Below are 25,809 nucleotides of genomic sequence, written 5' to 3'. Positions count from 1 at the left end.
TGTGCTGAAGAATATAACTATGCTTAATCGTAGGTTTCGACGCTCAAACGAACTTTGACTTGGCTTCACTATTGGTGACTCTGTGCCAGGGCCATCACATTCGTGAAGAAGCACGCGCGTCTGCTCGCGGATCCGCCAGATCCAGTCCTTCTCAGCCCCGCCGCCCACCGCCCGCCATGTTCCTCCGGTCACTCTACGGCTCGCGCATGCCTCAGGCGCTCCACGTACGCGCTCAAAGCGCCCAAATTGCCTTAAACTGACGCATCAGTACTAAACTTAATGCCATTTCTTTCTGTGGTGCTGCACTGCAGCCTCGCGTGGACCCGCAGGCCTCCAACTACTGGGAGGAAGACACCGCCAGCTCACGGGAGATCGCGCGCGCCATGGAAGAGGCTGACGCCGCCGACGCTGCGCCCGAGGACGAAGGCCAGAAGAAGAAGAACAGCGTCCTGGCCGCGGCGCTGACTGGAGACGAGCACTCCAGCCGCCGGCTCTCGATCCCGACGCTGTCGTCTCGACTAGCGGCGCTGCTGGGGCCTGACGGCATGGCGCTGGAGGACGTGGAGGGTCTGCGAGTGGAGGACATGGGTTCCTCGCCGCTCAACGCGCAGCTGTCGCCCGCCGGCCTCATCTCAATCGCTGCCGCCGACATCGACGAGGCGGCGACCAACAACTCGCAGAATGTGCCGCCGGTCAACGGAGAACTCGACTTGGCGTTCATCCGCTCGCTGCGTCAAGCGTCGACGGACGCCGACTTTTCAGAAGTGGGCCCACGCAGCCCCTCGCAGTACGTGCCAGTGACGAACTTGTTGTTACTCATGGGAGGTGTCGTCACGTGTGTTGATTCTTGTGTGTGTGTGTGTGTTTTTCAATGTTGCAGTGTGGTGAATGCAGCGCTTAGCCAGCTCCTAGGTTCACTACCCTCGGCAGGCGCACCTACTTCTGAGGGACCCTCCTCTGCGGATGTTGAAGCGGTGGAGGATGAGAATAAGCTCTTCTCACTGATCCGTCGTCACTTGAAGATGCTCGGATCCAATTCGTCCGCACCTGCAGATGAGAGCGAGGACAACGCGGCCGAGGGACAGAGCAAGCTGCGCTTCCTGTCGTTACTTCGTCGTATTAACGAGCTACGATCTCAGCAAGTTGATGTACGTGGTCCCCATACTGCTCTCCTAGACTTTGTGACTTGCTACTAACGCTGTGGCTGACATTGTGTGGTGTAGACCGAGAGCTGGGATGGCCTGCCGTACCCGCAGATCATTGCTCTGCCGACGTTCAAGTACCAGTTCCGTGAGCGCCACGACGATGAAAATCAAACGGAAGAGGACAGCGAGGTTAATAATACGGTGTGTGCGGTGTGCTGTGACGAGTTCGAAGCGGAGGAAGAGGTGCGCGCGCTCCCGTGCCTGCACTTCTACCACCGGGAATGCATCGACCAGTGGCTCATGTACCACCGCCAATGCCCGATCTGCAAACACGTCGTTGCGGTCTATTAGGCTCCTAAGCCCTCCTCGCTTGTCGGCGCATTATCCTTCTCAATCTCTTGGGTCCCTGCAACTGCATGTATAGCTCCTTCTGTATAAAAGAAAAATGTTAGCGTGGAAGACAATAATGCATATGCATGTTTTCAGTTGCGGCTTTCAGTCTTCTTTTCTTCCAGCCCTTCACGTACAAGTACGCAGGCTAAGTCTCCTATCGGCTTTACTGCGTACGGGTTCCGGTATTTAGTGGTCCAGGATGCGTAGATTGCCCGTGACCACCTTGTTTTCTAACACTGTTCCGTCGGGAAGGTCGATATGAGCGCCTTCGTTCGCAACAAGAATCACCGTCCCCTGTTTCAGCAAGCACCACACAAAACCGTAAGTTTCCTAATGCCCTCCACGACAAGACCGATTATGCTCACCTTCAGTATGATGTTGGAGCCGAACTTGACGTCGCCAGCGACCGTGAGGTGGTCAAGCTCCGTGATGTTCGGGATGCCGTGCTCGAAACGCGCTAGATACTCCTTGGCGCTCTGAAACTCTAGTCCAAGCTTTACGATGGGAATCGTAGGCGTGGTGCGCGCCGGGTTCATGATCAGACTGCCGTGCTTGATCTGGTACAGGTTCGACTGCACGAGGAAGAGGTCCGACGACGACTTCACCGGCAGGAAGCGCGAGCGCGGCACCTTCAGTCCGATAAAGTTCTTGAATAGGTGGATCGCTTCACCCGCTGCGGTTTCCAGCTGCACGACCTTGTGGTTCTTCACGGTGCGGAACGTAACGAGCGGTTCAATGTCGATCAAGTCCTGCGCCACCAGCCTCTGGATTGCGCGTAAGTTGACCCAGAGGTTGTTCGTGTTGAACGTCTCGAACTTGTTGATGGCGCGGAAGTCGTCCATGTGCTCCGGCGGCACCTGGCTCGCTTCCAAAAGGTGCGGCTTGTCCTTGTAGCTCACCAGCGTGCCACCCTGGACATCAGCGCGCGTCTTCTCAGTCACCTCCATCACGAACTCCGAGTCTTCGTTGATCATGTGGTACAGCATGTCCAAGTTCACCGTAGCACCGAGGTTGTCCACATTCGAAATGAAGATGTACTCCTTGCCCTGGTTGATGAGGTTCTCCAGCAAACCCGACTCGAACAGCGCGTTGTAGACGTCACCGTGACCGGGCGGGAACCATTTCTCGCGCGTCGAGCGGTCGTACTTAGTGTTCGGCAGCGGCAGCATCGTCTCCTTGACGATAAACGGGTAACAACTCTGGTTGAACGTGTGGATGCTCAGGTTGTGCATGCGGTACTTGCGAATGATGCGCACAGTCTCCTCGTGCGTGTTGAACGAGTTCATGAGAACAAGCGGCACGTCCACGCCGTAGACGCTGTTGAGGTACTATTGGCGCAATATACAGACGTATCAGCTAAACGACTCAAACCTCTCCGCATATCAAAAGTACGCACCTCCACTTGGCGCACAGTGAGGTCGAGGAACGACAGGTCCTGGCGCACTTCAATGGCGCTCTTCGGGCCCTCGCAGCCCAGCGTCGTGCCCAAGCCACCATTGAGCTTGAGAATGACCTGTACATTACCCAAAAGCACCAAACCAAGAAAGATATCAGATTACTCCTCGTCATCTCCATCGCTTCAGCGCCACGTAATCACTACTACTGCACTCCCTTATGCAACTTACCAGCTTGTCGAGCAGCTCGTGGCGCAGGTTCATGTCGTTGGGGCAGCTCTCCACCGACGTGTTGCTCGTGAGCATGCCGCTCGTTGGCGGCTTCACCGAGTTCCTAGCAGCAAGAACAACAGCAACACAGTCAGTATCTTCCCGCTCGCAAGACGCAAGACGCTCAGAGGCAGATTTTACCAGTCGATGGAGGTCTTCTTGGTCTTGGAGTACTTGCGGAAGAGCTTGAGGAAGTTCTTCCGCTGGCGGTTCCCCATGAGCTCCTGCGACGCCAGCGCCTGCAACGAGAGAGAGAGAGAGAGAGCAAGGGCAAAAGATGGAGGTCAACCTCCAGGGACAGAACACACGGGGAGTTCGAGCCTACGGGCGCACCTCGGCCATCTGGTCGTCCACGGAGAACCGCGCCGGCATGTGCGTCTTGTAGTGCATGGCGGCTGGCCGCGGGTCTCGTCACTCAGGCGGCGGGGAGGAAAGCGGAATGAGTTGGCGCGCAGCAACGAGCCGGCCGCCGCAGACTGCAACCTGTGTTTTGATCGCGATCGGCGCGTGTGTCCTTGCAACAAGCGCCTCATTTGGTGGGCGGCACACCAAATACGTACCAAATCTGTTCCAAATATGAAACATCTCATAGTGATTCGTTTATGAAATTCGTTTCTTACAAATCATGACGATCCTCGTTATTTACTTCAACGGGGTATCAGTTATTGGTGTTTCCGCTCTCATTCTAATACGTACGGATTGCATAGACGAGACGCAACTCAGAAATTCGAAGCTTTAGATCGCGGGGCCAGTCACGGGGCTGGATGAGTGTCACAAGCAGACCAGGAGGACAGGATGTTCAAGCGCGATGGAAGTGCCGCCGCAGAGGGGCGCCCGCTGCTCGCGCGCTCCGCCGGCTCCTCCGCGGGCTCGGCGACCAGCTCCAGGCGCGTGCGCATCAACCGCTGGCAGAGCCTCAACGCCCCGCAGTACTACGAGGGCGTCTACAACACCCGTGCGTGCCGCACTAGCGAAATGCGCGCCATCTTGTACCTGACGCTAACTCAAATTGGGTCTGTCTACCGCCCTCTATGCAGTACTCAGCTACGCTCCGGCCAGCGTCGTGGCGTTCGGCGGACTGGCGCTACTGATCGGCGTGCTGGTGCTCGTCCACACACAGCACCTCGTGGCCACTGCGGACATCCCGCGCAGCTCTCTGGGCACGACGAGCCCCGTCGTGAAGCCTGATGTACCTCAAGTCCGCGCAGACGCCAGCAACTGCTCGGAGCTGTGGTTTGAGCAGCGCATCGACCACTTCTCGTGGCTGGCCGCTGAAGCGTTGGACCCGTCGAACGCCGGTGCGGCTCCTAGCGGCCTGCCAGCCACGTACAAGCAGCGATACCTGTTGAACACTCAGTTCTGGGACCCGAAGGACAAAAAGGCGCCCGTCTTCTTCTACACGGGCAACGAAGGCGACGTGACGCTGTACGCTAACCACACAGGACTGATCTGGGAAAACGCAAAGGCTTTCAAGGCGCTGGTGGTGTTTGCAGAGCACCGCTACTACGGCAAGAGCTTCCCGTTCGGCGACAAGTATATGGACCATTTGGCTTATGTCACGCATGATCAAGCGCTTGCCGACTACACGGAACTTATTTATCATCTCCAGAAGAAGTACGACGCGTTCAACCACCCCGTCATCGCGTTCGGTGGCAGCTACGGAGGGATGCTGTCAGCTTGGTTCCGCATGAAGTACCCGAACATCATCGCGGGTGCTATTGCCGCCTCGGCGCCCATTTACGGCTTTGGAGGCTTTCCGGCTTTTGACGGCCAAAAGTACTGGCAGGTGGTCACACGCGATGCAAGTCCTGCAGCAGGCTCCGCGGCCAACTGTGTGCCTAACGCAAAGAAGTCCTGGGCGCAAATTTTCGAGCTGGCCAAGACGGAGGATGGACGCGCTACACTTTCTTCGCTCTTTAGGTTGTGCACGCCATTGGCAAGCGAAGAGCAGGGAGAAGACTTGGCGATGTCGGTGCTGTTCGCATTTGACACGTTGGCGATGGGGGATTTTCCGTATCCGTCCAGCTATCTTACTGGCGGAGCAGTCGACCTCCCAGCGTGGCCCGTGCGCCAGGCGTGCTCACATTTGGCAGGTGAATTCCCCACGCCGTCTCTCCGAAAAGATGGCGTGGATACAACGCTGCTGGAGGCTCTCCGCAACGCGGCCAACGTGTTCCACAACGCCACCAAGGACCTGGCTTGCTTCAAGATCCCCACTCTATGGGACTACGACGGAATCTGGGACTACCAGTACTGCACTGAAATGCTGCCACAGGAGACGTACTTCAGCACAAATGGCGAGACGGATATGTTCTGGCCGCGCAACACCACGTTCGAGGAGATCCGCGCGCACTGCCAGCGCGACTGGCACACGACACCCGATCAGGACGGCATTCGCGTGAGCTACGGCGATGAGATGCTGCGTTCGGCCTCGAACATCGTGTTCAGCAACGGTCTGTTGGACCCGTGGAGCAGCGCCGGCGTGCTGCACGCCCCCAAGGACGCCAAGGTGACGATCGTCGAGATCGCGGAGGGCGCCCACCACCTGGACCTGTTCTTCAGCCACCCGAAGGACCCCCCGTCGGTCATTGCCGCTCGCAAGACCGAGGTTAAGATGATCCACCAGTGGATCGACGAGTTCGTAGCGTACAAGTAAGTAGATAAGCGCCACCGGGTGAAACGAAGTTGAAGCTGATGTAGCCATCTTCTAATGATTCGGCAAGTCGAGTGTAAAAAACCTTCGAGGTTTTTTATGGTACTGAAATGATTGCTCTACTGCAAGGTTACACTGGTACCACACAATGATGCAGTCATTCCGTTGCGGTTGCCCGATCTTGACGTGCAGGGCAGCTCATGCCGCCACGCGGTCAATTGGAAAGAGACTGACGATGGCGCTCTCGTGTCGGCTGCTGGCCGCGTGCGGCGCCGCGTTGCTGCTGCTGTCGGCGTCGGTGGACGCCGCGCTCAATGTGAACATGAAGCTGGCCTCGTCGCGCGTGGCGCTGACCGCGGACGCGCTGGAGGTGGCCGTCGTGGTGACGCCTAAGCAGCCCAAGCTCAAGCAGCTGACGCTCGAGACGCTCGTGGACACGACGGGCGCCGCCGTGCTCTCCGGCCTGGTGCGTTGTATGCCGGAAGAGAGGGGGGGGGGTCTTGTTGAAGGGGATAAACTGACAGGACGCTGTGACTGTGTCACGTGCAGACCCTCAAGGGCGACGGCAGCAAGTTCGTGACCAAGCTGGCGGGCGACAACAAGCTGCAGGCCGGCATGTACAAGCTCAAGGTGTCGGCGGTCGACGAGGAGAGCAAGGAGAGCGCCTATGAGGTGCTGCAGCTCAAGGTGACCACGCCTGTGCAGGTGGCGAGCGCCAAGGTGAACGGCAAGACGCTGAAGCAGGGCGACAAGCTCTCGGGCCAGGACTTCAACGCGGCCGCCGAGGACGAGCTCAAGATGGAGGTGACGCTGCAGCAGACGCACGACAAAACGCCCGTCGTGGCGCACCAGGCGTTCCTGCGCTTCACGCACGCCACCGAGAAGACGGAGACGTACTTCGTGCTCACAGCCGACGCAGGCCTCAAGCACAGCACGACGCTGCAGTTCGCCGCGCTCAGCAAGAAGTTCGGCTATAACTCGGGCAAGCACCACGTGGAGCTCATCCTGGGAGCGTCCACCTTCGAGAAGGCGATCGTGTGGGACCTCGGCAACGTGGAGCTGCAGCTTGGCGCGGCCCCGCCTGAGACGCCGTCCCCGCTCTACAAGAAGCACCTGCTGTACGAGAGTGACACGACGCTCCAGGCGCTGCCCGAGATCCAGCACGTGATGCGCGAGCAGGACCCACGGCCGCCCGTGGCCGTGTCGCTGGCCTTCACGGGCGCCGTGCTGGCCCCGCTGGCCTTCTTCTTGCTGTTTGTGGCGCGTCTGGGGCTCAACGTGAAGCGTCTGTTCGAGGGCTCTGTGTTCGTTTTTGGCTCCGTGTTCCTGGCGTCTCTCGGTGGCATCTTGGCCCTGTTCGGCCTCTACTGGCTGGAGCTGACCATGTTCCGCACCCTGGGCTATCTCAGCGTGCTGGGCTCCGTGAACCTCTGGTCGGGCCACCTGACGCTCAAGCGTCTCGCCGAGGCTCCCGCCAAGAAGACCACCAAGGTCGAATAGATGGAGCAGCAGCACAAGAAAGTGCTGCCCCGTAGGGACAGCATGAGCACGATGAAATGAAATGCGAGTTTGTGTGCCTGCGATGGTGCGGTGTTTCCGCTACTGTACTGCCCACACTTCAGCTCCTTTGGGGCTGCGCCACTCGGGTGAAAAGCCCCGCTTGACCATGACCGTGTTCGTGCTGCTCCAGGACTGGCACCACTCAGACGATCCAGGCCCCCGGTTTCCAGCGCAACGTTGGCCTTGACTCGCGCGGGGGCCTGCAATCAACATCCGCATTTCTAGTTCGCGGGTGATCCACTGAAATGGGGGCAACAGCCATGCCGCTGGGCTTGTTAATGGACGTCCCGCTGTCTGGCCGCTCGCAATGCGCGCCCCCAAATTTCGTCTCGCATTGCCAGCACCGGCCGGAGCGCGCAAAAGTTCTCTCGCGCCCCTGGATACTGCTCCGACGTGAGCACACACAGCCGTGCTTCTCCTGCTACGGTGGTCAGCGCCCCCGCTAATATCGAATCCACACGACGACGACCACCGCAGCTCTCGGCATGGCCGCGCCGATGGGGCCCGCCATTCGCTCCACCGCTGTCGCAGCGATCTTTAGGGTTGAGACCTTCCTCCGCGTTGTTGCAGCCCTACCAGTCAGCGCTAACTGAAGTTGTCCGGTCCGTACCACTGCGGCCGCCGAGCCAAACGTGTCGTCCCTCCCGACGCCATTGAAATCCTCGAGCAGTGCAGATGTCGCCTTGCTTCGTCTACTTACTGACTTCAACTTCGCCGCATCAATGATTGTGAACACATACCCTTTTTACACCGATACTATCGTTTTGTACATTTATCAGTAAAACAAGGCTCTAACACTTGTGAGACCTCATATCCCGTCCTACCGCTTCTGCCTTAGCGCAACATAGCTCTTCCGGCAACATAGCACTTCCGGCAACCGTTCTGGCCATTTTTCCGTGGAAACGTCCGAGCTTTCGCTTTCGCTGGAGCGCCGTGGCGTCGCAGTGGTGTCCAGCGACGGCTATTGCGAGCCTCCAGCAGAGCTAGAAGTTCGAGGAAGAGCTGCGCGGAAAGGCGCCTCATTCGCAAGTTTCGAGTGCCCATGAACAACCACGACCAGCAGCAGCAGCAGCCAGCGGCGGCGGTGGCTCCTGCTCCTGTTGCCGAGACCACGCGCCGCAGACGCCGCGCGGACGGCGGCAATCGACCGGCGTCCAAGAAGCTGACGCTGCGCCCAGGCGTCGTGCTCTTCGACCCGAAGGACCTGGAAGGCAGCGGCGGCGACTGGCGGCAGTCGTCGCTGACGGTGGAGCTGCTGGAGGACAACCAGGAGGACGACGGCGATGACGATAAAGACAATGGTGCAGAAGAAGAAGAGGAGGAAGACAATGATGCAGAAGATGACGGCACTCCAGAGGAGGACAACCAGGAGAACAATGATGTGGATGCGGCAGACCCGGACTCGCCCACCGCCAAGCGAGTGCGGCTGCGCGCGCGCGTCGTCGAGGAGATCTGCGAGACGGAGAAGAGCTACGTGAGCGACATCCGCACGCTGCTGGACCACTACATCGTGGTGCTCGAGGACAACGCGCACCCCATCATGCAGGACGCTCAGATCGCCGTCTTCTTCAACAACCTGCGGCACCTCGTGCTGTTCAACTCGAAGCTACTCACGGACCTGCTGGAGATCGTGACACGGCGCGCCGCGGCGGCGGCAGCAGCAGAAGCAGCAGCTCAGAAGAAGAAAGCGAAAGGAGCGTCTGCACCCACAGGCAAGCGGAAGAGCGTCAAGAGCCCGGTGGCTGTCGTCGTGCAATGCGAAGCCGAAGGCGTCGGTGCCGTCTTCTGCAGGTACGCGCCGCTGTTCAAGCTGTACGGAGGTTACGCCAAGGATTACGAGGAAGTGGCGGCGCTGCTGCAGAATTTCGGCCGCGACACGAGACTGGGGTTCAGAAAGTTTCTGGAGAACTGCAGGGAACGCAGCGGCTCGTCCAAGCCGTTTGAGAGCCTCCTGATCATGCCCATCCAGCGAATTCCACGCTACAAGCTGCTCCTTGAGCGTCTGAGCGAACTGACGCCGCCCGATCACCCGGACGCAGCGTTCCTGATTGAAGCGGTGAATCGTATACGCGCCACGGCGTCACTTATTAACGAGACCGTGCGTCGACAGGAAAATCTCGAGACGGTGTTACAAGCCCAGCAGAAGTTTGCAGGACAGCTCTCGCTATTCACTGCAGATCGGCGGCTGTTGAAGTCGGGAAAACTCACCAAGATGTCGACCAAGCGACAGGAGGAAGTCATGATTCACCTATTCAACGACATTCTGCTCTACAGCGGCGTGTTGATTACCGGCGGATACCGCGTGAGGCGGATCGTGTACCTGCACTCCAAAGCAGTGGGCGTCAAGACGGAACTACCCGCAGCAGTACAGGCACTGTTCGAGCAGCAGTCGCGTCGACGGATTCACAAGGACTGTGGCTTTGTGGTTACCAGCCGAGAGAAAACGTTTATTCTGTTTGCAGAGACTCCAGGCATTCAGCGGGAGTGGGTAGACGCCATTGCGAGCGCTGTGAAAGATGCTCAGAAGCTGAAACAAGCGAAGCGAGGAGACTCTGGTGACGCTGATGGGGGAAACCCCGAGGCGTGTGAGGGACCAGCTGATGCTGCTGCGCTTTGGGTTCCTGATGAGATCGCCGACGTTTGTACTATTTGCAAGGCCTCCTTCCGCGCGTACTACCGGAGAAAACACCATTGCCGCCGCTGTGGAACGGTGGTGTGTGGCACCTGCTCTTCTGGACGCGCCCCGTTATTTGTTGGAGAATCGTCGCGTGCGGAGAGGGTGTGTACTCATTGTTTCAAGATCATTGATCTCGTGCGTCAAATTGCGATGCATTGGTTATCGAGAGTAGTGGAATTTCGGGGAGTGTTGCGCCGCCGTCGCTTGAACAAGTGGACGGAACACTACTACGAACTTCGCGCTGGAGTACTCAAGCAGTACGCACTGGAAACAGCAGCCACGAGTGTTACGCCAGTGGCTCAGAATGGCAACGGTGCGGGTTTTGCTAGCTCCGGAAGTGGGGGCTTGGTTGCTGTTGGAGCGCCAACGAGTGCCAGCGCTGGTGCTAACAACAGCGCGTTGAGATGCTGCACCGATGAACTTGCTCTCGCTGGTGCCATTGTGATCCACCGATCCGACAGCCGCGCCCACAAAAATCGCTTTTGCTTTCAAATTTCAACCTCCGAGTATGATGAGACCGATGCCAAGACCAGCGCTGCAGCCAATGGAACAAATCAGCACAAGACAAGTCCCATCGGCAGACGTTTGAGCCAGCCTACGATCCGACCGCACCTCATGAAGAAACTTTCGCCCCTCAAGCAAGCTGTCAGTCGATTTAATGACGCTGTATCACGTCGGCGTGAGCCTGCGATCCCGCCTGAAGGCCTTCTTCAATCTCGTGACAGTACAGTTCCCCAGTCTTCCCCGTTACCGGTCCACCCTGCGCCAGCTTCGTCGCCATCATCGTCGCTTCTTTCATCGTCAGCGTCAGGGATGGCTACATTGCACGAAAGTGAGTGGGTCTTGTGCGCTTCAACCGTTCAAGAAGAGGTGGCATGGCGTGTTGCGATTCAGAGCTCGGCGGATAAGGCATTGAACCGCATGCGACGCTCGCGAGTGACCGATTTTCCCGGTTCACTCGCTCAGAGCGGCATCTTGAGCTTGAGTATGAGCATGCCTTCAAGCAGTTTGCGGGCCTCGATGTCGGTGCTATCCAACTCCAGTTTCATTGGTGGCGCTCCTGGAAGACGCCGCATGTCGTCGCTGGACCGTGGGCGCGTCACGGATGCAGAGCTGTCGATGGAGCTTGCTCAAGCGGCAGGAGAAGACCGTGAAGCGTATTTGCTGGAACGTCGTCGCCGCCAGATTTTGAAGGAGATCATTCGCTCCGAGGAGAGCTATGTTAAATGCTTGGGGGAATGCATCCGGCTGTTCGTGCAACCGCTGCTGTTGAGGCAGCTCGAAGGACGGCAGATGTATCGCCGCCGCCAAAACAAGCGCAGATCGTCGTTGCGATCTGTACCTGTACTCGGAGCTGCATCTGCTCGCTCGGCTCGTGGCCACCGTCGGGCTGGAAGTAGCGGTAACATTGGTATCACGAAAGGTGGTGGCAGCAGCAGTAGCCTGCACAGTATGATGGTGAGTGCGTCGTACAGCGTGGCTGCTGCTGCGAGCTCAGCGCCGACGTTGTCGACGACTGCAACCCCCACAACCAAGATGTTGGTCATGGACGCAGACCTGTCGATCTTTTTCAGCAGTGTGGACCAGATCTACACGCTCAACCAGCAACTCTTGGACCATTTGTCTCGACACCTCGAGGAAACCAGCGCCACATCAACTCCAGCATCGAACACAGAAGATGGCCAGCAGGGCGTGCAACGAGATGAAAAACCTGCTGGGTTTCCTGGCGTGAAAGTGCACCGAGCTGGCGCTATCTTCCACGCTTACGCACCACTCATGCAGCTTTACACGTCTTACGCAAGCCGCCACAGCTCCGCTCTAACTGCACTGGACTCGCCTCAATTCGCAGGATTTCTACGCGAGCTGCCCGAAGAAGCAGATGCAAACCGTCTCAGGCGCTACCTCAACATGCCGGTGGAGCGGATACCGCGCTACAAGATGCTCCTTCAGGAACTGCTTGGATCCACTCCGCCCGAGCATGTGGACTTCGTGCCCTTGCAGTCGGCTATTCGCAGCGTGGATCGTGTTGCCAGCAAGATCGAGGAGATCAGCGAGAGACGCGAGAACGTGCGCACTTTGGCGACCGTGAGTGCTAAGGTTGGGATCGATCTCAGTGGCCGACACTTCGTGCGCGACGGTATGCTTCGCAAGGTTTGTCGAAGCAAGGTGCAGACGTATTACTTCGTGCTGCTGGAAGACGGTAAGTGAGCTATGCTCGGTGCTGTGGGTACGGTGTTTGCTTAGTAGTGTTGTGGTTGTGTGTTTGATTCAGCTATGGTGTACGGGCGGCAAGGCGGTCTGCACAAGAAGTTCCGCTTGATTGATCTCTGGGAGTGCAAGGTGGCGGAAGATACGGAGACGATGCCGGGTGTGATCACGACTGTTGTGAATTCGAACAAGTGAGCCCATGCGTGTATGGAGAACCATTCCATTACTTCAGACTGACGTGTTGTTGTGCTGTTACTGGAAACTGTAGCGCATTCTGCTTCTACTCGCCTCTCAAGTCGTTCATCCTGTTGACCGAGTCGGAGCAAGACAAAGTGGGCTGGACAACTGACATTCGCGATTGCATCGAGCGAAACCTCCGTGGACAGACACACCCGCGACGTGCCAGTGTTCGCTCGGAGCTGCTGATGGACAATGACGACGACTCATCCAGTGGCTACGAGTTGGAAGGGGGCTTCGTTATCAAGAATGGCTGGTTGAACGTGTCCGGCGGCGCCGTGCCAATGGCCAGCGGCCCGAGTCCCAGTCCGACAACGAGTAGCAGCGTTGGGAAGAAGCCGCGGCGGCTGTGGATCACGCTGACGCTGCAAACGATTTCGCTGGGCTCGACTTTCAAGACCGCGCAGCCTGAAGAGACCATCCCGATCGAGCTGTGCGAGGTCGCGCCTCTCAAGAACGAAAAGTGCTTCCGGGTGCAGTTCCTGCACGATACGGTAAGGATCTGTCACCAACTTCAGCGTGCTGCCACTTCAACATGCGCTGCTCTCGTCAGACAGACTGATGCTAACTCACTGCCTTGTTGTGTGTTGTTCAACGCGTGCAGAAGCTGCGCACGCAGACGACCTACGTGTTCGAGGCGCTGTCTCTCGCGGAAAGAGAGGAATGGGTTCGCGCGTTAACCCATTGCATCTCGGGGGGCGACGAGCTGGATCTGCGCCGCCGCAGCCTCAAGACGGCCACGCTGGCCCCGATCTTTATGTTCGACAAGGTCTCCAACGTGTGCACCATCTGCACGCACAGCTTCGCCGTGTATCGACCGCGCCACCACTGCAGGTATGTACGGAGCCTTACGTTTGGAGCCTTGCGCAGGAGTCGGCGGCGGACGCTACTGACTCCTGATGACTTGTTCCATTTGACACTTCTCGGGTCGTCACCTCGCTGTGCGGTCGCTAACTCGTCTGTTGCTGCGGAATACGACCGTGTGGTTGGTGTGCCTCGTTGTGTCTGGACAGATTGTGCGGGTCGCTCGTGTGCGGGAACTGCTCCCGTCGGCGGTGGACGCTGTCGTACAGCTCGAGCAAGAAGGCGTCGCGCGTTTGCGATAGCTGCGCCGAGTCCACCATGAGCATCACGCGCTCGTTCGCCGGCGAGATGTAGACTCGCCAAACTGCCAAACTGCATCTTCAGAAATTGGTCTTTGTATGGATATCTACCTGTGTAATTTTATACCGAAACGTCACACGTCACATCGACAACTGTATGGACCCAAGCAGCGGAGGTGCTCCCACTCCGGTCGTCTGTCTTACGGTCGCACCAGCTCTACTGCTGAATTGGAAGGGGCAGCCCTCGTCGCCGTGTCAACTTGAGGGGCTATCGTCGTGCAGGCGAGCCCGAGCCCGCCCATTTTCAGCACTTGGCGGCGCTCTACATCCGTTCGGCTGTCACCGTCGTCTTAGGCGCGGCTGGCGCTGCAACGATCGAAAAGCCCGACGACCCCCCGCGCGCGCGACTTCGGGGCGGAAGGGCAGCAAATTTGTGGCGGCTCCACCGCGCCGCATCTGCCTGATTTCTGCCGATGTACACTCGTTAGCAATGCCCGAAGCGGACCTGGTCCCCAGGCGTCACCGAATTTTTGGCCGTGCAGAGCGGAGGCGAGAGGTGCTCAATATCAATGGGGCGCTCGAAGCCACCGGCGCAATCAACGTGGAATTTCAGGGGGGCCGTGGAAGCATCAGCGCAGCCCCAAAATACGCAGGAAAGGATCGAGCCTCGCCTCGCCGCCACGCAGGCCGCGCTTGCGCCACCTGACGAGAGACGCTGGCGGGCTCGTCGCTGTGGGGCGGGTAGGGAGCGTAACTGCGGCCGTCGCCTCGTTGCACCTCTCGATCTGCGGCGCGATTGGCCGAACGAGCGGATCAGCTGCTCCCCGATTGGCGCAAAATGCCAGTCGGTATTTTAGAAGCCAGTCGCTTTGGCCCCGCTCGCTGACTTGGGTCATTCTCCATACTGCGCGGCCTCCTCTCCTTTGCGGCGGGAAGGACGCGCTTTGCTTTGCTCTGCGTTGCCTCTACCTACTGCGGCTTAATCCATCGCTCGCATTACGCGCACGAGCTCGGGGCGCAGGCTGATCGGTCGTCGGACACTAGCAGGCAGCGAAGGCGACGCTAACTTACCCCCCCTACTCAACCCCCCTCTGCCCCCTCCCCACTACGCGCCGGCCGTGGTACCCCCCCCCTCCCCCCACCACTACGCATGCCGCTGTTCTCCCGGTCCTCGTCTCGGGCCGGAAGCGGCAAGTCCAAGTCGCACCGCTTCTCGCTGCGCAAGCACCACCGCCACCTCTCGGACGCCGACGCCGACTCGGTCTCGAGCATTAGCAGCAGCCGCAGCAGCAGCACCAGCCACTCGGACAGGAAGCCGCGCCGCCAGACGCAGCCCACGACCACGCGCGAGCCCGAGCAGACCATCGTCGTGCCGCGCGCCACCAAGGCCAAGTCGCTGCAGACGCAGCCGTCCACGCTCTCGTCCTCCGTCCGGTCCTCGGTCTCCACGCTCCGCAGCAGCACCAGCCCCGAGAACCTGTCGGGCGGCGAGAACGACACGGAGCTCTCGGAGCTCTCGGAGGACTCCGAGGCCAGAGACTCGGTGAACACGCCCCCGCAGAGCCGCGCCCCGAGCACGCGCAACAGCCGACACAGCGCCTCGTCGCGCAACAACCGCAACAGCCTCGCAGAGTACCGCCAGCTCCAATGCTCCATGTCGTACAAGAACCGCGTCAACAGCGACGCATACCGAGGCAACAGCTCCAGCTCCAGCGACTCGCGGATGAGCGACCGCATGAGCGACATGCGCACGTCCTTGGTAGATGGATTCCGCACTACGAACTCGTCGGTGCGCTCGTCTGAAGGCCACAGTCTGCTCAACGCGCGGATATCCGAGTCGTCCACGGCGATTACGCCTGCAGTTCCGGCGGTGCCGGAGACCGCGCCGCTCCCACCAGCCCCAGCAGCTCCTTCTGCGGCCGCCCGGTTCTCTGAGGCCTCGAACTCGTCGGCCACCTCGAGAATGACGGAGGCCAATGTAGCGGCGCTGCAGACGCGCCGCGCGTTCCAGCAAATGGTCTTGGCCATGGAGGACGAGGATTCAGGTGACGAGTACGAGTCGGACAGCGACGCGTGGAGAACCAGCAGCGCCGAGAGCTCTCAGGGCAGCTCGGGTGTCGTGCGTCTGGGCGCGGACGAGTACAGGAAGTTCCAGTTCCGCCTTCGTCAGCTCGAGGAGCTCACGGCGGAGCAGGCGAAGAAACAGGCAGACATGGAGCAGACCATCGAGCAGGAGGTGCAGGCAAGAACCCAGAAGGTCATTGAGGCCATGGAGAAGCAGATCAGCATGTACAAGCAGGCGAAGGAGCTGGAGTGCGAGCGGGAAGTGCAGCGACGAGTGTCGGAGCACCTGGAGAACCCGAGGCTCAGTCGCAGTGCTAGCCGTGCCAGTATGTCGCAGAGGTCCTCGGCATATGGCCTGCGCCCGAGCAGCAGCGTCGGCAGCTTCCGGGACAGCTACAACATTTCTGGCTCCATCAAGGAGGAGGGCAACTCCCTGGAGAAGCTGCTGCACCCGCGCCGGTCGCGCAAGCGTCTGGAACAGCTGAAGGAGCGCGAGGAGGCACAGAAGCGCGAGATGGAGCAGTTCCGGGAGTTCATCCGCACGACCGAGATGCGCGTCACTCAGACGCAGGGCGTGGACGGTGTGTTGACAGCGGCGCAGCTGGAGAAGGCCAAGAGCAGCCTGGAGGAGCTGGCCGACCCGCTGCTCCCGGAGTCGCTGCTGCAGTCTTCACCTTCGGACCTCATCGAACTCATCTGTGTGCTGCGCAAGAACGGACAGGAGCAGGAGAAGCAAATAGAGGAGGCCAAGGGCCTCGTTACCGCCGCGATTGAAGCGCGCGAGGACGCCGAGGCCACGGCACGTGAAGCCATGGAGCTCACGCTCATGCTGGACGCCAGATTAGAGCGTGCGGCGCGCGACGAGCAGAAGTTGGTGCGGCAGGCGCGGCAGCTTTCGGCTGCCGACGAGTTCCGCCACGCGCGCGAGTCGCGCGGCTTCAGCGGCGCGTCCGACTGGCAGTCCGGCACGCCCGCGTCGACTTCGTCGCGGCTGCTTGATTAACTGGCACGTTGACTTGATGTTCGTGCGTCGGAGGCTCCTAGAGAGCTACACTGCAACAGTGTACTATAATCCATCTAAGAAATTGTCGAGATTCCCCCCTTTACGTCATCGTGTCCTCCACTGTGTCCTTCTGGCGATGGTTGTCAATCAAGTGAAGGTTGAACTTGTCAGACGCAGCTTCAGTTTTAGTCGGGCATCTCTGATTGGTCGAAAATCGATTTCCAAGGACTGGCCTCAGTTCATTCTGGCTATCGAAGCCAAAGGACACTAAGACATCATCACCATGAGCGCGACGGAGAGCATCCTGCTGGCGGTGGCCCACGAGCACTCGAAGCAGTTCGCCGAGGGCACCATCAAGTCCCCGTGGGACTACTTCGTGTACAGCGTGAAGCTGGCGCTGGCGCGCTGGACGGCGCTGCGCATGGCCGTGGAGGGCGAGTGGGGCGGCGGCGACACGCGCCGCAAGTACGAGATCCTGCTGGAGGAGATCCTCAACGTGTTCAAGTACAACAAGACGGTGTACGCGGACGCCATGGTGGACAACATCAGCGGCTACGTCGAGACCGAGTTCGGGCTCATCTGCGAGGACGGCAGCGTCGAGGAGATCTCGGAGCTGCTCACGGTGCTGGCGGACGAGTGCAAGAACGCCAAGTACGACCGCGTCAAGGCCATGCACGACCAGGTGCAGTCGCTCTTCCCCATCGACCTCAAGAAGGCCAAGCTGAAGTCACAGGACGATGGCGTCGGCCTGGCCGAGGGCAGTGGCGCCGCGCTGGGAGCCATCTCCGAGGAGGCGGCGGCCGGCATGCAGGAGCCCGACGAGCCGCTTGTGGACGAGGATGGCTTCACTATGGTTCGGCGCTCGGGCCGGCGGAAGGCGCCCACCAAGTTCTACGACCCGGCGGCCGAGTTCCCGGGAGCGGCATAAGACTGTGCCATAACTTACCTAGAATCAAGTTTGTTTTTTGCTTTAGGCTGTAGTTAGTCACTCAACGACATTTCCTCCTTTACGTTACTCTCGTGGGTGTTTACTCAAAGTCGGCGAACATGTCGTCTTCCTCCTCCATGGCCTCGAGTTGCGACGACAGCGACGCTGCAGCCAGGTTGACGTCCACTTCTTCCTCGCCGTACAGGAACGCGCGCGCTTCGGCGGCTGAGACGTCGACACTCGGATCATCCGCCGACGTGAGCAGTGAGATGTCCGCGCTCTTCACCGCCTTCCACGCATCCGAGTCTTCCGTCAGCACAGTCTTCAGCTTGGTCAGGAATTCGTTGAACTGCGACGAGTACTGGATCTCGACACTGCGCTTACGGAAGTGCGTCAAGCACTGCAGCGCCTTGGGGTAGAACTCCGACCCGCTCTGGCTCAGGAACTTCTCGATCTGCGTCTCCATGCCAGTGACGGCTGTGGTGAGCTGCTGACGACGACTCGCTTTCGACTTGGAAGACTCGACCAGCTCTTCGAAGTCGGCGATGGGGTTCATGGAGCCCACGCTGGTGACGTCTCCGCTATCCAAGAGCTCGTCCAGGTCGAGCTCCAAGTCAGAGCCAGCGTTATCTCCTCCAGCGGCGTCGTCATGCTCCTCCTTGAGGTCCTCCTCTTTCACAGAGGCGGCAGGTACATCACTCCAGAACGACTTCTTCTTGCGGTCCTTCGCCTTCTTCACCGCTTCCTTCAGCTGGAAAGCGTCGCCGAAATTCTCGATTAAACTCGAAATCTTCTCTTGACGTGCAGGATCCATCTTCAAACTAGCCTCCATGTAGGATGGGAGGGCAGGAACTCCAGCAGACTCGTCCAGTGCACGCATCGACACCGCGTGAAAGAAGCGCCGAATCACGGGGTTGAAGCACGCGCCCACCTCGTCGGCCTTATCATCGCGGATACTCAAGCTGTCGACTAGTTTATCCGCGAGGGCCTGCTGCCCGTCAGTCGGAGTGTACTTGCGCGACTTCAACGGAGCAAACTCGTAGTTGCGCACGTCTTCTTCGTACGGCAGCTGCTGGGACCACATCGCGTAGTAGTTTTCACCCTGACCAGAGGACGGAGCGTGGGGGATGAGAGCCACGATCTTAGGCGCAGCATTCTTTCTCGCGACGAAGCGGGCCACGATCACCTGGTCCAGCTCCACCATCGCGTCGATTAACGCGGCGAAGCACGTCGCAGCATGCGGCTTCCCCGGTTCAGCAACGAAGATATCGGTGCCAGCCACGAACTTGGCGTGATTGATCTGCGCTTTATCCAGAAAGCCCAGCACCTTGAGCGACTTCTCCGTCTGAAACTTGAAGAATTCAACGTCGGCCGAAGCAAACGGAACCTTCTCCGCGCCGTAGCGATACGCTTTCACTTGTTGGTCTGGAGGGACTTCTTCGTCGATATTCTGTGGGGAGGTATAGCGCCGGTCGAGTTTCACTTTTCCGGCCGCCTCCTTCTCATACGAGCTTTGCGATTCCTTTGACAGAGTTGGCAATGTCGCAGTCTTGGTCTTCAAGTAGCAATAGACAGGAATTCCCAGTGCGTCGCCAAACTCCAGCGGACCACGAAATTTTGTCGTCAGGGCCACCGTTTTCTTCATCCCTTGAGCAAGTAAGTGCATGCGCTTGGACACCGAGCACACTTCGCCTCCAACTTCATTCGCGATAGACACGAGCATCTTTTCATTCTCAGCCTGTATCAATCGTGGTTAGACCTGACTGACAAATTCTCGAAGATATCCAACGCAGGATACGCACCTTAATTCGCTCTGGTCCAGGTGCTCCACCTGCATCAGGTTCGTCCTTCACGTTGGCCTCCGGCATCTCTTCATCTCCTTCTTTATCCTTTTGAGGCTTAATTGTCGTATGCTGGAAGTCGAGTCCACTGCAACACGTAGCAAGAGTAAAGGTTTAATGATCACCATACTGATCTATAGAAGAAATAACGCCGCACTTACATCACTTGCAGCTTGACTTCCATGTTCTGAATCATCGTCACGACCGACTCCAAGTCCCCTGCGTCCGCGATCTTCGCAGCCGCGTCGGTAATGACCATCAGCCGCTTGTCGTACTTCTTGCCGTCCGTCCGACGGAACAGCAAGTCCAGCGCCACGATCAGCCCGTCCAGGATGTCCACCTGCCAGAAGCAGCATCAAACAACCCATCACCTTCAGCGATTAATAAAAATAATAAATTCTTGAACGCACCTTCGTGTCCTCACTTCTGGACGGTTTGAGCTCTCGCAGCCTCTTAATCATGTGCAGCGTCGGCGAGTCGATGGAGTTCACCACCTGCACGTTCCGATACTCGCTCTCGCCTTGCTCCTCATTCAGCTGGTTGTCCGTATCTGCACCGGCAAGCAACACAAAGCCATCAGTGAATAGCTGACACCCCACAGATTTCTGTAGTGCTGTTTGCACAATACCTTCCGATCCGTAGGCGACGATGCCGACCTCGTCCTTGGGCTTGAAGAAGAGCTACCACACCGCCGACAACTGTTAGCACGGGAACCCTATTAACTACACGGACAGCTTCTTGCCCACCTTCTGCTGGACGACGCCCTCCACGGCGGCGATGGAGGCCGCGAAGCGCGTGTGCTGCAGCTCGTCGCCCGGGTCTTGTCGGTTCTTGTCACTAGCGGCCACGCGCTCGCGCAGCGGCACGCGCATAGAGGCGCCCACGTCCAGCAGCACCACCACAGCTTCCTGCACAGCAGCAGCATAGACGCAAACCCGTTAGGAACTCGGTGCGCTTGCAGCAGCAGCCAACTCAGCGCCGCGCACCTTGGCTCGCGACATCTATCTTCAAGCTTTGTACAGGAAAGCGCAAGGTTCGCATAGGTATCCGTTGGTTCCTATAGGTATCCATCGTTTCGGTGGTTTCGTACAAGTGACTAAGAAAGACACCTATTCGAGAGACAAACTTGATGTACGTCACACAAATCCCATACTGGCAACGATGGCCGAGGAGGAGGAGCAGCAGCAGCAGGAGTGGGCGGCGCAGGCCGAGGGCTTCAAGGCGGATGGCAACCGGCTGCTGGCCGCCAAGCAGTATACGGAGGCCGTGGAGATGTACTCGCGCGCGCTGGAGCTGGACCCGGACAACGCCGTGTACTTCAGCAACCGCTCGGCCGCGTACCTGGCCATGGGCGACGCGCGCGGCAAGGCGCTCAGGGACGCGGAGAAGTGCATCGAGCTCAAGCCTGAGTGGTGGAAGGGCTACAGCCGCAAGGGCGCGGCCGAGCACGCGCTGCTGCGCTTCGACGCGGCGCGCGCCACGTACAACGAGGGGCTCAAGCTCGAGCCTGACAACGCGTCGCTGCTGCGCGCGGCGGAGGAGGCGTACGCGGCCGGCCAGGAGCACAGCCGGCGGCTGCGGGAGCAGGCCAAGGAGCAGGAGCGGCTGAAGAAGGAGGCGGAGGCGCGCCAGGCCGCCAAGGAGGAGGAGCAGCGCAAGAGGCAGCAGGAGCTGGACGAGAAGAAGAAGAACGAGCCCAAGGACGAGGACGCGCTGCTGGCCGAGTTCATGTCGGAGGTGCAGGAGCTGGAGGAGAGCGCCAACTGCATCAAGAAGGACGCGGAGCAGGAGGAGAAGAAGAAGGAGAAGCCGCCGGTGGACTTTGGCACGGTCGACGGACAGATTGAGCGGCTGCTGCAGCCGCACTTCAAGTGGATCAATCTCAATCCATTCAGGGTGTTGATGCTGGACGTGGACGCGACGGAAGAGGACATGAAGCAGCACTACCGCAAGGTCAGCGGGGTTTGTGTCTTTTATTGGATGTTGTAAGGTTGTTTGACTTTTTGTGGACTTGTACTTGGCGTGTAGATTTCGACGATGGTGCACCCGGACAAATGCCGCAACCCCAAAGCGCGCGAGGCGTTTGAAGGTGCGTGTGGATACGTGGCCTTTTGGGGGAAATGCCAATGTGTTGAATGGTTTCTGGTGTTTTGGACGTGCAGAGGTGAAGAAGGCGTACAATCTCATCACGCAGGAAGACCGGCGGAAGACCATCATTCGCACGATTGAGAATGCGACGGAGGAGGTCGAGAAGGAACGCCGTCAGAAGATCAAGAAGGGGGCGAAGGAGAGCGAGCTCGGCGACATGCAGGATGCAGTGGAAAAGGCCGTAATGCGTGCGTTCGCCGAGATCGAAAACAGGCGCCTGAACATCGAAAAGCGGGAAGCGGCTCAGCGGCGGCGCGAGGCAGAACAGGAGGAGAAGGAGCAGGCTGAGGTCGTGAACATGTTCAAGCGTGAACGCTCTTGGGCCGAAACAGATCGTCGGGAGAAGCGAGTGGGCAACTGGCGGTCGTTCCAGAAGGGCGGAAAGCGAAGGAAGGAGATGGATGCTCAGGGATGGAAAGAAGAGAAGCGGGTACGTGGTGGCATCAGTGGTGTATTATGTTGTAAAGTTTTCTGATGAGTGGGTTAACTTCGCGTGTACGAACAAACAGGACGAGAAGAAATTCGGAGAGGCAGACAACGACGCTTACAAGCGCGGATGGAAATAATTTAGAGGCTCACGCAGCGTTTCTGCCTTGTACAACTTGTAACATCTACTAGGCTCTAGTACGGATCGATCTCCATCATCTGATCGTCCTGCGGTGGCATGTTTCCACTGCTTCCATTGGCACCTGCATATTGATGTTGCTGAGGATGGCAAATCACTGTCTGGTGGCCCTGAGCAGCCATATACTGCTGCTGCTGCTGTTGTTGCTGCTGAAACGCATACTGCGCTTTTTGCTGCATCTCGAGCAGGAATGCATCCAGGTGTCCGACAGCTTGCTGTCGGCTGGCTTCTGGGCTACATTGAATCATTCACAGCAAAAAGGTTAAGACGACGGCCATGGACGTTCGCATACGACGCACGTACCCATAGATCGAGAGAGTTAGCACATTCGAGACTGGCGTTGCTGTCGGCGCTTCTACTGCCGCATGAGACGGCAAGACGATGTACGTCCCAGTGTACTCCTGAAACTTCTCCATCGTCTCTCCACCTTCACCGTGCAGCATCGGCAACAGCTCTCGCGGCACCTTGTAGTACGTCACCTCCGACAGATCAATGTTCTTGCTCCGCTTGTTGCCTGCATTGTCGACAACCATGCCATCCTCATTCATGTCATCGTCAGCGGCGCCCGCGTCGTTCTTATCGCCCGACAGGGTCTTCTGGAGACTAGAACTTGACAACGAGGAGCTGCTTCTCGACGGCGTCAAGGCCGGTGTAGCTGTAGGCAACGAGTCCGTCGCTGACGGCTGGAAAGCGACCACGCGCTCCATTGCGCGCGGATTCGGCATGAATTCCTTCCCCACGAACGTGAAGTCGATGCAGTGCGAACGCACCCAGGAGCTCGTCAGCCGCTTCCCGTGGAACGATCGCTACGCCAACACACCAGATTTCAAACGTTAGCCCGCAATAGATCAACAAACAGCATTGCAGCAATGTAAGCCCACCTTGTTTGCCACGTGGTCCCGGAACATGTCGTTCGTGACGATGAATCCGTCGTACTTGACGGCGTAGTCGATCACGTAGAAGTCGTCGTGGGCCTGCGACGGCGTGAGGATCACGTGGTCCTTCTGTACCAGCTCGTTCAGCAGCGTCCAGTCGTCCGTCTCCATCGCCCCATTCTCTCTGGGGGCAGCTCCGCCGGGCGTGGGGAGCCAGAAGTTGGGCGCGAAGGCCACGCACTTGACGGGGTAGCGGCCGGACGCAGGCCCCAGCGCCCGGAAGTACTGAATCGCGGCTGCGAGCTTGGGGATGTGAGCCTTGCCGTCCTTCTGGCACGAGACGTTGGCGCCATCGATCACCACGACGCACTCCCTGCTGGCACAACACAAGACGACAGTCAGCACAGACTAGCGATGGAGAACAAGCGTCTGCAGCCTCAATACTGCACGGATTCTAGTGGTAGAGGTGACACCGGAAGCACTAGATCCCTGTCTAACAGACTAGCGAGGTAGTTGCACCACTCCATTGACCTGAAGTGATATATACACATGCAACGCGCAGGCCACGTACTCCACCATGTTCGCCGTTCCTTCAGTTTGACTTGTGAATGCGGTGCCAGGAGCTCCTCTCCCTGATTGGGTAAAATCGCTTCTTCAAGAAACTCCATTGGCGGAAACAAAACTTACGTCACAACATGGCTACACCACTTGACGCAACAATGGCCACCTGCTCGGACGAGGTGCGCGTCGCCAACGTGAGCTTCGCGCCGGGCGCGTCGCACCTGAAGCTGCAGCTGCGACTGCAAGACGATCGCAAGAGCTTCTTCCGCCTGAGCTCCGAGAAACTGGAGCGCGTGCGCTACCGTCTGCAGCTGCTGGCGTCCGCTTCGAGCCGCTCCTCCAATGGCTCCAAGGCCAAGAAGAAGCACAAGAAGAAGCACAGCAGCAAGAACGGGACTTCTGGCGGCGCTGCGCCCTCCGTCGCCGTCAAGTTCCTGGACGCCGACGGCCTGGAGATCAACGCCAAAGTGGCGACCGTGGGCGACGCGCTGATGCGCACCAAGAGCCTCCAGATCGGAAGCGAGAGCTTCGTGGTGCTGCACAACCAGCCGCTTGTTACGGGGCTCAAAGTGCTGGAGCCCGTGATGGCTGGGATCCCTGTTACTCCATTACCAGAGACGGAGTTCTGCACCGCCGACGAGTGTTCGTGGCGCTGGTTCCGTCTCCAGCCAGGGCAGCAGCGGACCAGTGAGACGCTGGGGACGCTCGTGGGCACCGAGAGGAGGTATACGCCGACGCAGGAGGAGCTGGGCTGCACGTTCTACGTGGAGTGCCACGCGCCGACCGTTAGATCGGAGTTCGCAGAGGACAGCAAGGCCGAGGTCACCACGACGCCCGTGTTGCCTGGCCCGAACCGAGACGTGTTCAAGGAGCGACGGCGCATGGGAGCGACCAGTGCTGCGGACAAGTACCCGGACGCGGCGGAGGCCTTTCGGGTCATGAGCTACAATGTGCTGTACGACGGCTACGCGACTACGGACCACGCCAAGAAGAACTTGTTCCCGTACGTCGACGCGAGCGTCATCAAGGAGACGCGCCGGATCCAGCTCATTCTCCAGGAGATCGAGGAGAACAACAGCGACATCGTCTGTCTCCAGGAAATGGGCGAACATGTGTTTCAAAGGTTCTTCGAGCCCATGATGACGTCGCTGGGCTACCATGGGCACTACTCGGGCAAGACGGGAACGACCAATGAAGGGTGCGCTACATTCGTGAGGACGGCGCGGTTTGAGGTGGTCGACGAGGATACATTGAACCTCGGGCTGACGGTCAAGAACTCGACGAATCCAGCAGCGCGGAGTCTGCTGCAGGACTTCCCGGAACTCGAGAAGGCTATCAACCGGATTCCTTCTATCGCCCAACTCCTCGTCTTGCGTTCCAAGCTGGACCCATCGAGGAGTATCATTCTGTCGAATACGCACCTCTTCTACCGCGGAGACGCCCACTTGATTCGACTACTCCAAGGTGTCGCTGTGGTTGACAGCGTTGGGAAACGAAAGGCCGAGCCTGGGTTTGAAAACGCGGCCGTGGTGATGTGTGGAGACTGGAACGCTCACCCCAGGGCAGCGCTGGTTGCATTTCTCCTGGACGGCCAGATCGACTCGAGCCACCGACACTGGCAGCAAGCTCCGTCGTTTCGGTGGAACCTGAAGACAGAGGAGAACGACGTCAAGCACGCCAATACTGTCCGACCGAATCGCTTTGAGCACGATCTCCAGCTCTTGAGTGCGTGTGGGATCCCAGCCTTCACGAATTACGTCACAAGCTTCGTAGACACGCTGGACTATATCATGGTGGGCTCCAAGACGCTGCAGGTCCGCGACGTGTTCCCGTTTTTCACCGAGGAGGAAGTGACGCACGAGGTCGCGCTACCGTCTTCCACATTCCCTTCCGACCATGTCTCTCTCGTGTGCGACTTGACCTGGTGAGCGGAAGTGCTACCGAAGTGATAGAACGACCAAGTATTGCAATGCAATATTTACAAAATTGCTACCATCACTGCGCCTGCGCAGTTATTGAACAGGAGCATCTAATTGAGGGCAGGCTGAGCCCCACTTCTGCTATTTTTGCGAGTCATTTGCCGACTTCACTCAGTAGTGTGCAGGTCGAAATGGGTTTGATGAA

At 58.7% G+C, this 25,809-nt stretch overlaps 10 protein-coding genes across 10 annotated transcripts; 7 read left to right on the top strand and 3 right to left on the bottom strand.

Annotated features, from left to right (window-relative positions):
- Positions 1–84: 84 nt before the first annotated feature.
- Positions 85–1,496, top strand: PHYSODRAFT_560772 (hypothetical protein; the record flags this gene model as incomplete). Its single annotated transcript, XM_009531725.1, has 4 exons — positions 85–224; positions 312–787; positions 881–1,148; positions 1,224–1,496. Exons 1-4 carry the CDS (start codon positions 177–179, stop codon positions 1,494–1,496), a joined length of 1,065 nt encoding a protein of 354 aa, XP_009530020.1. The 5' UTR covers positions 85–176.
- Positions 1,497–1,724: 228 nt separating this feature from the next.
- On the bottom strand, positions 1,725–3,592 carry PHYSODRAFT_510163 (hypothetical protein; the record flags this gene model as incomplete). Its single annotated transcript, XM_009531724.1, has 6 exons — positions 1,725–1,832; positions 1,904–2,866; positions 2,935–3,051; positions 3,164–3,266; positions 3,344–3,441; positions 3,536–3,592. The coding sequence occupies 6 exons, from the start codon at positions 3,590–3,592 to the stop codon at positions 1,725–1,727; spliced, it is 1,446 nt and encodes a 481-aa protein (XP_009530019.1).
- A 405-nt stretch (positions 3,593–3,997) lies between these two features.
- PHYSODRAFT_560767 (hypothetical protein) lies at positions 3,998–5,898 on the top strand (the record flags this gene model as incomplete). The annotated part of the gene is made up of 3 exons (XM_009531723.1): positions 3,998–4,157; positions 4,240–4,376; positions 4,431–5,898. The coding sequence occupies 3 exons, from the start codon at positions 3,998–4,000 to the stop codon at positions 5,856–5,858; spliced, it is 1,725 nt and encodes a 574-aa protein (XP_009530018.1). The 3' UTR covers positions 5,859–5,898.
- Positions 5,899–6,090: 192 nt separating this feature from the next.
- On the top strand, positions 6,091–7,430 carry PHYSODRAFT_560766 (hypothetical protein; the record flags this gene model as incomplete). Its single annotated transcript, XM_009531722.1, has 2 exons — positions 6,091–6,321; positions 6,405–7,430. The coding sequence occupies 2 exons, from the start codon at positions 6,091–6,093 to the stop codon at positions 7,353–7,355; spliced, it is 1,182 nt and encodes a 393-aa protein (XP_009530017.1). The 3' UTR covers positions 7,356–7,430.
- A 1,027-nt stretch (positions 7,431–8,457) lies between these two features.
- PHYSODRAFT_560761 (hypothetical protein) lies at positions 8,458–13,739 on the top strand (the record flags this gene model as incomplete). Its single annotated transcript, XM_009531721.1, has 11 exons — positions 8,458–8,716; positions 8,771–9,045; positions 9,148–10,474; positions 10,862–10,937; positions 11,160–11,542; positions 11,591–12,292; positions 12,365–12,491; positions 12,569–12,802; positions 12,845–13,031; positions 13,142–13,371; positions 13,551–13,739. The coding sequence occupies 11 exons, from the start codon at positions 8,458–8,460 to the stop codon at positions 13,693–13,695; spliced, it is 3,945 nt and encodes a 1,314-aa protein (XP_009530016.1). The 3' UTR covers positions 13,696–13,739.
- Positions 13,740–14,790: 1,051 nt separating this feature from the next.
- PHYSODRAFT_316301 (hypothetical protein) lies at positions 14,791–16,707 on the top strand (the record flags this gene model as incomplete). Its single annotated transcript, XM_009531720.1, has 1 exon — positions 14,791–16,707. The coding sequence occupies one exon, from the start codon at positions 14,791–14,793 to the stop codon at positions 16,705–16,707; it is 1,917 nt and encodes a 638-aa protein (XP_009530015.1).
- A 283-nt stretch (positions 16,708–16,990) lies between these two features.
- On the top strand, positions 16,991–17,635 carry PHYSODRAFT_505165 (hypothetical protein; the record flags this gene model as incomplete). Its single annotated transcript, XM_009531719.1, has 2 exons — positions 16,991–17,449; positions 17,519–17,635. The coding sequence occupies 2 exons, from the start codon at positions 16,991–16,993 to the stop codon at positions 17,633–17,635; spliced, it is 576 nt and encodes a 191-aa protein (XP_009530014.1).
- Positions 17,636–17,735: 100 nt separating this feature from the next.
- PHYSODRAFT_316299 (hypothetical protein) lies at positions 17,736–20,477 on the bottom strand (the record flags this gene model as incomplete). The annotated part of the gene is made up of 7 exons (XM_009531718.1): positions 17,736–19,373; positions 19,438–19,564; positions 19,638–19,816; positions 19,887–20,026; positions 20,105–20,156; positions 20,223–20,384; positions 20,463–20,477. 7 exons carry the CDS (start codon positions 20,475–20,477, stop codon positions 17,736–17,738), a joined length of 2,313 nt encoding a protein of 770 aa, XP_009530013.1.
- Positions 20,478–22,245: 1,768 nt separating this feature from the next.
- On the bottom strand, positions 22,246–23,295 carry PHYSODRAFT_560757 (hypothetical protein; the record flags this gene model as incomplete). Its single annotated transcript, XM_009531717.1, has 3 exons — positions 22,246–22,483; positions 22,553–23,055; positions 23,131–23,295. The coding sequence occupies 3 exons, from the start codon at positions 23,293–23,295 to the stop codon at positions 22,246–22,248; spliced, it is 906 nt and encodes a 301-aa protein (XP_009530012.1).
- A 548-nt stretch (positions 23,296–23,843) lies between these two features.
- Positions 23,844–25,736, top strand: PHYSODRAFT_560754 (hypothetical protein; the record flags this gene model as incomplete). The annotated part of the gene is made up of 1 exon (XM_009531716.1): positions 23,844–25,736. The coding sequence occupies one exon, from the start codon at positions 23,844–23,846 to the stop codon at positions 25,611–25,613; it is 1,770 nt and encodes a 589-aa protein (XP_009530011.1). The 3' UTR covers positions 25,614–25,736.
- Between the last annotated feature and the right edge of the window lie 73 nt (positions 25,737–25,809).

Source organism: Phytophthora sojae (assembly GCF_000149755.1).
Source record: "Phytophthora sojae unplaced genomic scaffold PHYSOscaffold_5, whole genome shotgun sequence".
Lineage (NCBI taxonomy): Eukaryota > Oomycota > Peronosporomycetes > Peronosporales > Peronosporaceae > Phytophthora > Phytophthora sojae.
The sequence above is the reverse complement of the archived record's forward strand: the minus strand, read 5'-3'. Positions and strand labels throughout refer to the sequence as shown.